This window comes from Canis lupus, chromosome 17 (genome assembly GCF_011100685.1).
Source record: "Canis lupus familiaris isolate Mischka breed German Shepherd chromosome 17, alternate assembly UU_Cfam_GSD_1.0, whole genome shotgun sequence".
NCBI classification, from domain to species: domain Eukaryota; kingdom Metazoa; phylum Chordata; class Mammalia; order Carnivora; family Canidae; genus Canis; species Canis lupus.
Window position 1 is genome coordinate 7,006,720 of NC_049238.1, and position 9,946 is coordinate 7,016,665.

Genomic DNA, 9,946 nt, shown 5'->3' on the forward strand with positions numbered 1-9,946 from the left:
ACAGCATGGAGCTTGCGCCCCATAACTTCTTTCTTCAGACACACTGGTGTCTGTTTCCTCTTTTTATTTGTACTGACGCTGCTGTGTTCAGATCCTTTTGAGTTTTATGCTGTGATCGTCCCCAGAGTCCTCTCAGAGATTCTTCTGCTTGTGGGTCCTGGAGTCTCCTCCAGTCTTTACCTCACACTTTGATTACAGTATTCCCATTTCACAAAACTTTGAAAGATTTCCTAAAGCCTGCAGCACAAGTCTAAAATTCCTTACAGCCGGATGATCAAGATATTAAGATATTCACTCTAACGTCCTGGCTGCCCTTCTGGATTTATCTTCCTATGGGGCATTCTGTTTTATCTAGCCTAGCTCTGCTGGCCACACTTTCCCATGCTGTTGACATGTTCTCTCTCTCCTTTGTTACCACCTTTGTTTATATATCTCTCTCTCAAATCCTACCTCCATAAAATGCTTCCTGAAAAGAAGCCCTCCATTCCTAAGAAGCCAGTTTGATCTAGTGTAAGAGCAGTTGGGGTAGGGCATCTGGCAGATGACCTGAGTATAGTCCCAGTTCTGCCATTAAATAGTATGAGCTGGTTAGTCTGTGTCTTTCCTTTGGCCTCAGATTTTCATCCACAACTAAGGAAGCTGGACCAGATAAAAGAACGGTCATTTTAAATCTAAACTTGAGTGATAGACAGTAAAGTTCTTTTTTGTTTCTGCAAGTGATTTAAGTTGAAGTCACTAATCACATCATTTGGATTGCCTGCAGATCTAACTTAAAAAGGGGTCCCTATGGATCAGAGGAAGATTTTGCAATTCCACCTCCTGCTAAGCTGACTCGGATAGAAGAACCAAAGAGAGGTGCGTTGGTTTACATTTCTTGTGGGAGTTGTCAAATAGAGGTGAATTCTGAATCTATCAAAGGCCTGAATCGCTCAAACAAATCTTGTCTAGCTTGATTTTCTTGAATATTCTTCCATTAGACCAGTTCTTGGCTTGAAGCTTGGACTTACAGCAGACTTAAAAGAAGCTGTATTCTTCAAGCTGCATCTGAAACTGGTTCCTGTTTACTGTTCTTGATGTGGATGTCTCTCTCTATTTTAACAAGTATCCAGATTTTTCTCTTATTTTGCTTATATGAATAACTCTGTCCTTTTTCTTCCCCCCTCCTTACTCCTGGCTGGGAATTAGTGCTGCTCTACGTGCGAAAGGAGTCAGAGGAAGTCTTTGATGCCCTGATGCTCAAGACTCCATCTTTGAAAGGCTTGATGGAGGCTGTAAGTAGTATAAACTTGGAAACCCTTTTTAGAAAGTTAAACTTAAGTAGAATTCCATTGAAACAAATTTTATCAGAAGACCCAGATTCCTAGTTATACTGAAATCTCTGAGGCCTGTGCCTGTGATACAGCCCATGTTTCATCCAATCTTGTGTAGACCTCAGTCATCTGCAAGGCCATCACCGCAGGGCCTCACACCACCGCACCCAGCACGCTAGCTGGCATATAGTGACTTCTGAGTAATGTCTTATCAACTGAATTGAGTGCTTTTGTGATGATCTTTGAAATAAGGTTTTTTGTTAATTTGGTTCTTGGGGTTTTTTGTTTTTTGTTTTTAAGATTTTATTTATTTTAGAGAGAGGCAGCACAAGCAGGAGGGATAAAGGGAGGGGGAGAGAGAGAATCTCAGGCAGACTCCCTGCTGAGCACAGGGTGTGACTCAGGGCTTGATTCCAGGACCCTGAGATCATGACCTGAGCCAAAATCAAGAGTTGGATGCTTAACCGACTGTGCCACCCAGGCACCCTTGAAATAGCTTTAATATACTTGGTTAAAGGGAAATTGCACTTTAACAAATCATTAGAAGCTAACGAAACTTATAATTAATCAAATAGAAATCTTTAAAAACTTCCTGCATAAAAACAGTGGTTCCTTGGTCTGCTTTTGAAACTCCTGATCCTGGGGAATGACCAGTCCTTACCCAAAGCCTATTTGAGAAAGTGTAGACGTATAGCCAGTGATAACCATAATCCTTCCCACTAAGACCTCAGCATTGAGCTGACCCCAGCCTGCCCTTCTGGAATTACAGCAAGAGATATCATGAGAAGAAGGCCATTTTGGCTTTGCTTTGGGATACAGGGCAAGGAATCAGCAATGTATCCTAGGAATAACCCCCTAAATCATAGGCATCTTTGAGCTCAAAGCATGTGCATTGCTGGGCTAGAAATGTGTTTCCCTTGGTTTCCTGGACAACTGTAGCATGCTGAACTCAGTTAGCAAATGTTTGTTAAGCACCTGCTTTGTATCAGGTTCTGTTCTAGCTACTAGAGTTACAGGAGTAAGTGACACGTTGCCCAATAGAGTTTAGGGTCCAGTTAGAAACATAGGGTCAATAAAATAGGCAGAGAAACTAGGAAGTAATTTTCCAGGCACTGATAAATGCAATGAAGAAAAAGTAGGGTGAGGGGACAATAGACTGGGGGAGCCATGGTCTCTCGGGGTCCCTGAGCTCCCAGGCATCTCTGAACACATTCCCTTCCCTGCCAAAGCCAACACCACTATTAGCCTCTGCTTTTCTGTTGTTTCTCAGCATTGTGCAGTTTCTCCTAGATTACTCTGTCTACCCTGTCTTCTGATAACCTTGCCTCATGTTTTCAGAAGTGCACAAATTCTTAATTATGGAGAGAAAAGAAATGAAAAACATTGAGACTTACTGTGCAAATAAAATGTGCTCACAACCCGTAAAAAATTTGTCAGTGTCATGTGTCTCTCAGGACTGGGGTTTCCTAATCGGTGCTTCACAGATCCACAAGGAATTATTTTCAGTGATAGAAAAAAAATGGATTTGTTTGGATATTGGGAGCTTAGATTTGGTTTGAAATGGGTGTTTTTGTTAGCTGGAAGGCAGTCTGCAGGCTGGGCTTCCGAAGACCCCTTTCTCAGTGCTATTCTGATTTTGGTCTTGTAAGATGGAGGCTTGGCAGTAACCCCCGTTTGGGGGTAGTTTGCACAACTCCAGATAAAGCATTTGGTGTAGACTGAATTAGCTTATTCTTGGATTAATTCATTCTGTCTCCTTAAAGATAGCCTCTGTCTTCTAAAAGGAAACCTAAACACTTGATACCGCACTAATTTCACTGCTGTGTGGATCCTCACAGATCATAAAAGGGAGGGTGGGAGAGTTGAGGCTCAGGAGGGCCTGAAGGCCATACCCCAGCAGCCGCAGCCACGTCAGCCAGGCCTTTGGGGTTTTGCGAAGTCTTCACTGCTCTCAGAGAAGCTCTAGTTAGAACTGACAGTAGCACAGGTCTTGGTTTGTGATCAGGGACTTTTATGTTTCTTCTGGGCTGTGGGACATTAAAATGTTTTCCTTCTCGTAATTCTGTATCTGAAGTTAACTCCTGCTTTGTGCTGAACACGCATTAATCCTTGCAGCAGTCCTGTGGCACACAGAGAGTCTCACTTTCCTGATGATGGGAGGCTGAGGGTCCCAACAGTTATTCGTGTTGAAAGTGAATCAGAGCTGATTCAAACTAGATGTGTCTGACCCTAAAGCAGGGTCTTTATGCACTTAATCAAAGTACTTGTGATGGTTGTGGGTACATGTCATTATTCATTTCTCACAGCCCGTAAGGTATGAGCCTGACTGTAAACTATGGGTGTTAGTTCATAATATTGTAGCGATGTGGGGTTATCATGATCACAAAAGCACCACCCTGATACGAGATGTTAGTACTGGGGGGGCTGTGGGGCAGTGAGTAGCTGTGTATCTTCTACACAATCTTCCTGTAAGCCTAAAACTGCTTATAAAGTAGTCATTTTTTAAAAAGATGACCATACAATACACTGAGAGGCATCAGTAAGCTAGGGAAAGATGTCAAGCACCTGACCGCAGCTCCCTCCAGAGGCAGGTGACACACCCTCCCTGGGATATGCATGTTTTTGCACATGCATTCTTGAAAGAAATCTAAGTGATTGTACCACAGTATTTATAGTTACAGTTTGTGTTTTAAAGCCTTGAGATCAGCATTTTGTAATTATTTTTCTTTGTTCTTTTAGATCTCAGACAAATATGATGTGCCCCATGATAAGATTGGGAAAATATTCAAGAAATGTAAAAAAGGGTAAGTGTTAATTGGCATTCCTAGTAACCTCTGAATAATGTTAATATTATGTGACATTAATGCGATTCACATGCATTTGTGCTCAGTCTAGAAAAAGTTACAGAAACGTGAATGCAAGGATGTATTTTTTCCTTAAATTATCCACACAACATTGATCTACCTTTCTAAGACATCTTTGTGGACTTTGTTTTTCAAATACAATTTTTATTTGCTCTTCTTTTGCTTAGCAGCTGCGAAGTAGCTCCAAATTCCAGAGCACGTTATGAAATTTAATAAGGATAACAACAAGCACTACCCCATTTGTTGAGCCCCTGTCATGAGTCAGGCACTGGATCAGATACTTCACATATTATTTAATTTTCACATTATCCTCTGAGCTGGGTGTGATATTCATTAGTTTATAGACAAGGCAGCTGAGGAATGTCTGAGGTATGTCCCGGATCAAGTAGCAGGTTAGTGCCAAGGCCATAGTTCAGGTTCAACTTATGCTCCTTCTACTGTATTCTCCTGCCCTTGTTCACATTTTCAATCGTAGAACATTGCTTCTTTGTCTAGAAATCAATATTTTAGTTCCGTTTCATTTAAGTGACTATGCTGTTTGATATGGATAAGCAGAGTATGGCTTAAGAATCGTTTGACTTCATTCTAAAGCAAATCCTAATTGGTGAACCCAATGGGAAGGGTTGGACTTACTAGTAGTTCAGTTAAACTTTGAGGATAACTTACCAGGGAAGATCATTGGTCAGGGAGCTGTGGCTTCAGATCCCATCGGTTAATTTTACTGGTATACTTTCTAAAGCTGGATCAATGAAGTGCTTCTGTAGACTTATTTTGTGCATCGTAATAGCTCCTGTTTATGAGTGATTCCTACATGCTGCAGTAATAACAGTAAATAAGCTAGTGTGCTTTATCGCTGGCCCGACACTCTTATAAGAACTCTACTTGAGGGATCCCTGGGTGGCGCAGTGGTTTGGCGCCTGCCTTTGGCCCAGGGCGCGATCCTGGAGACCCGGGATCGAATCCCACATCGGGCTCCCGGTGCATGGAGCCTGCTTCTCCCTCTGCCTGTGTCTCTGCCTCTCTCTCTCTCTCTCTCTCTCTGTAACTATCATAAAAAAATAAAAATTAAAAAAAAAAAAAAAAGGAACTCTACTTGAGTCCCTCACGTAGTCCTCAAACAGTCTCACAGGACAGGCCCTGAGACTACCTCTATTTCATAGATGAGGGAATCGGGGCTACAGGAGGCTGTATGAAGAAGGCACCTCTCATGTTGCAGCTGGTTAGCAGCCACGCTGCCTTGGGGTCTGCCTGACTTCCAAGCTGGCAGGAGTGAGTAGACCTGTCTTGCTTCTCCTCTTCCAGTATTCTGGTGAACATGGACGACAACATCGTGAAGCATTACTCCAATGAAGATACCTTCCAGCTGCAGATTGAAGAAGCGGGGGGGTCTTACAGACTCACTCTCACCGAGATCTAAGGGCACACTGGCCTGCCACTCCCAGCGAGCTTAGGGAAGGTGTGACGTAGCTCCTACTGTTTGGCAAGCTGCAGGTACATCGCAGGTATGGGTGGATGTCAACGGAAGGGACTCCTCTCGAGTTGGAGACGGTGCTGCATGTGGCTTATAGATAGCATTCCACATCTACATTGGCGTTTTCAGATGACAGAAATCCATACACCATTATGTTTGAATTTTCTGATATAAATACTTAGGATTAAAAGTGAAAACTTTGTTCTAAGATTTAATAGACTCTCTGGGAACCTTTGGAAGATCTGCTACATTATTTATAAAAATATTGGGATATGTACCTTGCCTCTTCAGTGTCGGTGGGCCTGCTCACTAGCGCAAGTCAGAAAAGGCAGCGGGCTTGGGTTTAAGGATTTCGTGCCCTTGCCTGAGCTCAGTGTAACTCTGCCTGCCTCAGGTTAGCGGGAGTAGCGTCCAAAGAGGAGAGGATGCGCCCTTTCTCCCTCAGCCTCTCAGCCTCCAGAAAATGTTTACTCAAATAGGGCATGTTACTGAATCTTCCTTTGCAACTTTCTTGAACATATCAACCGCCTTTCTTATGAAGAACTGAAAAATGGGTTACAGTATGAATCAGTTAAGCTAACGCTGCATTGTATATAAGTGCAATACATTTTTGAAGGCCTGTGTCTGTAAATGTGTATATACATGTCTAATACAAATAGATAATATATAAAGGTGGTGTCTGTACATATAGTGAAGAGATGCAATAAGGTCTACCTTGAAGACTTCCCCTAAATGAAAGGTTAAGTTATTTTTGATAATGTATACCAAGCAGATTGAGTACTGTGCCTAGTGGAACTCACTAAGATGTGTTTTCCTAAACAGCAGTCATCCCAGAGCATAGCAAAACCTTCTCAAATGGCATAGATTGTTTGCTCTTGAGAGTGTTACTCGGATTTCTGCACTGTTTAACAAATGAAGTATAGGAAAAAACACTACTGCGACTACTAGCTGTTATGTAGGCTAATGTCAATCCTACGTACCTAAGAGAGTGAACACACAGTCCTTATGACAAAACACACGCAATTGTTGTGTAGTAGGTGATACGACCCAAAGTGGAGTCCTTTCTCATCTTCCTCTTGTAGGAAATGATTTCTATTTTATCATGTTTCAGAGCCTTCATGCTTTGATTGACTTGTATGCTAACAATTCTAGAAAGCATTCATGAGTTTATGATACTGTATTACTATGGCAGGGGAACATTTTGTACACATTTTTAAATATATGAAAGTACTAAAGTGTAATTTTATAACAAAATCACGGGTATCTAGGTTCAGGGAGCTAGAATAGGTCATTTGTATAAGTAGGATTGATGGTGACATTTTTACATTAAAATATTCTAATGAAGTATGTGAACTAAATTGCTGGTTTTCTAAGATAAGATATGGGACACGGGTCATAACTATTTTATATTTTGTTTATGAAATAAGTTTTTGTCTTTATTGTTTTTAATTGTATCATTGAAGATGTATTTTAAACCAAAGGGATTAAATTTTATATGTCTATTTCATAACATGTCATTTCTTCTTGCTCCGTTTGACGTTATCCTTTCATTAGTAATACAGAATGTGAGATCTTAAACTAATAGAGCTGAAAGGAATCTCCTTAGCATTTTCTTCTCATTTCTCAAATGGATACTCCTGTGTTTTCCTTCATCTTGATTTTTCCTTATGGATGTCTGAAATGACCCAAGCTCTTAAATAAGGGAGCCCTGAAAAATTTTTCAGCTTGTAATGAAAATTTAACCACTAAAGCTAAAGGTATACACTTTCAGACCTAAGATCCTCAGTGTTCTTAGTTTTTAAAAGCTTTACAGAAAATGTTTGATTTAAAATTGACCAATAATGTTTCAGTTCACCAGACTTTCTAAATCAAACAGCAGTTGTGAGCTTATTCAGGTAACCCAAGGCCTAAATATGACAAACGCTAATAGAAACTTCTAATGAATACATGATCAAATTAATGAAGTGAACTCCCTGATAGATTTCCTGTGACATCTCTTCATTTTCCACTCTAATCCTCGGGCCACAGGTCAAGAATCTCGGGGCAGATTCCACTCCTCGTCACTCGGTGGTGCCAGAGCCCAGCTTGGAGCCTTTGCTGGACTCCATGTTCACCGAAGCTCCGAGGAGCTCCACAGGTTCCCTTCTGCTCCCCTGAACTTCCCATATTCAGCTGTGTTTCTTTCTCCCTTGACAGCAGAGAGACTGTTTACAAGTCAGAAGCTCATGAAACAGTATGGCCTCGACCTGGACCAGCAGGCCCCAGGGTAGACATTGCCTACATCAAGTCAACAGAGCAGAAGTCCCTAAGAGAGTGTGCTCAAGAAGAGGTGCTTTCCTGAGGCCCACGAGACAGGGTAGGGAAGGAACCCCAGGAGAAGGCAGACGCAGGACTGTGCCTTGGTGGGACGGTGCAGAGTGCACTCCTGGGCACGGTTTCTAGCCCCCTGCTCGTAAGGAAGCAGTACAGCAGTGTCATCCAGTGTTAGCACTGTGTGCATCTCCCCTGCAAATCTCGGTCCCCAGTATGTAGCAGGTGGAGGCCCCCTGGTCAGTGCAGGGTGTCGTCAGAGCTTGGACCCACGCCTCCTGCCTCTCCAGGCACAGAAGGCACACAGATGGTTTCTCTCCCTTCTTGTCTCTCCTGCCTCCCACACATTTGGCCTTCAACTTCTTCAGCCATCACCCCCTTCAACTCTCGTAGCCGAATTTTGTCTTAATCGTCATATTATAAATGTAACTAACACATGCTAAGGAAGAAGAAAAACCAAGCCATTAGAATGAATATTGAGCTCCATGGGAAGATTTCTCGGGGAAATTTCCTACCTCCCTAATCCCACTCCCCATAGATAACCAGCAATAATTTCTCCACGGCCGTGCAGGAGTCCTTGCTGCAAACTCATGTGCTATTCATGCTGTTTCACAAATAGTGTACTATTTTTTTTTTTTTTGCAAGGGTTCCCATTCACCACTATCTTTCAGATATGTTTTTAATGACCGCACTGTACTCACCTCTGTGTTCTTCCCTAATCCGAGCCCACTGACGGACGTCCAGGCCAGGTTTTGCCATCACAAGCATTGCTGCAGGAAACGGGCTGACGTGTCTGTCCTTACACACTTGTAAAGGGAAACTATAGGATGAGTTCTTGGCGGAAGAATGCCAAATCAGAATATGTTCAGTAAACGTTCTATAGACACTGCCAGGTCGCCCTCAGCGAAACCAATTTACACGCCTTCCTACTGAGCACGAGCGTTTGATTCCCGACATCTTCCTGCTTTGATTTGTGCTTTTCTGTGTGAGCGAAGTTGAGCCTAACTGCACGTTCGGGGGCTTTTTGCTAACTTCATTTTCTGCCAATTGTGTGCCTCTGCCCTTGAAGGAGATAATCTGTTCTCATTTCTTTTTTTTTTTTTTTTTAATTTTTATTTATTTATGATAGTCACACAGAGAGAGAGAGAGAGAGAGGCAGAGACACAGGCAGAGGGAGAAGCAGGCTCCATGCACCAGGAGCCCGACGTGGGATTCGATCCCGGGTCTCCAGGATCGAGCCCTGGGCCAAAGGCAGGCGCCAAACCGCTGCACCACCCAGGGATCCCTCCGTTCTCATTTCTTGTGCACTTCGGTTCACTGCAACCCGACATTGCCCTGCCACTTATCGCTGTACCAGCTCCTTGACGACACCCTTTAATCCTCACAGGATCTAATGAAAGGGGGACATAGCCCTACCCTGCAGACGACACTCAGGTTCAGGAGATGACACCACTAGGAAGAGACAGACATGCCCATCTGACTCCAAACCATTTCTTTCCACTGTCCTGTGCTGTTTCCCTGGAATCTCTTTCCCCGCTTACCGGGTACCTGATTGCTGGATTTATCTCTGGGGCACTGGCCATTGAAGAACCTTTCCGATTACTGTGGCTTTCATGACAGGCATGTCCTCTGGAAGGTTTGGGTTGCTGCAGGTGTTGGAAATACTCTAAGCCGGTTAAACAATGAGGGAAGTACTACTTCCATAACACAGAAGTCAACAAAAAGTAGCAAAGCTCGATCTTGGAGCTCGGTGTCACCAGCAACCTAATTTCTTTCCTCCTTTGGGGTCCTCATCCTAAGTTTGGCTCTCTGTGGTCTCCAGGTGGTTGCCAGCAATTCCTTAAACTACGTGTCCCCTGCTTCAAGTCCGGAAGTGGAAGAAATCCTAGATGCAGGATTCCCAGCAAAAATCCTGGGTTTCTCTCCAATTGGATCATCCCCACTTAATGTCCATTGGTGAACCATCATGGCCCCGGGATGGGAGCCCTCTC

The 9,946-nt window shown here is 43.1% G+C and overlaps 1 protein-coding gene across 2 annotated transcripts in view; it reads left to right on the top strand.

Annotated features, from left to right (window-relative positions):
* Positions 1-7,152, top strand: part of GRHL1 (grainyhead like transcription factor 1) — a 52,356-nt gene extending 45,204 nt beyond the window's left edge. For both annotated transcript variants that reach the window (XM_038560754.1, XM_038560755.1), the window contains exons 13-16: positions 764-855; positions 1,186-1,271; positions 4,050-4,114; positions 5,477-7,152. In XM_038560754.1, coding sequence (XP_038416682.1) covers positions 764-855; positions 1,186-1,271; positions 4,050-4,114; positions 5,477-5,591 — 358 coding nt within the window. In that variant the 3' untranslated portion in view covers positions 5,592-7,152. The remainder of the gene's footprint in view (positions 1-763; positions 856-1,185; positions 1,272-4,049; positions 4,115-5,476) is intronic.
* Positions 7,153-9,946: the final 2,794 nt, after the last annotated feature.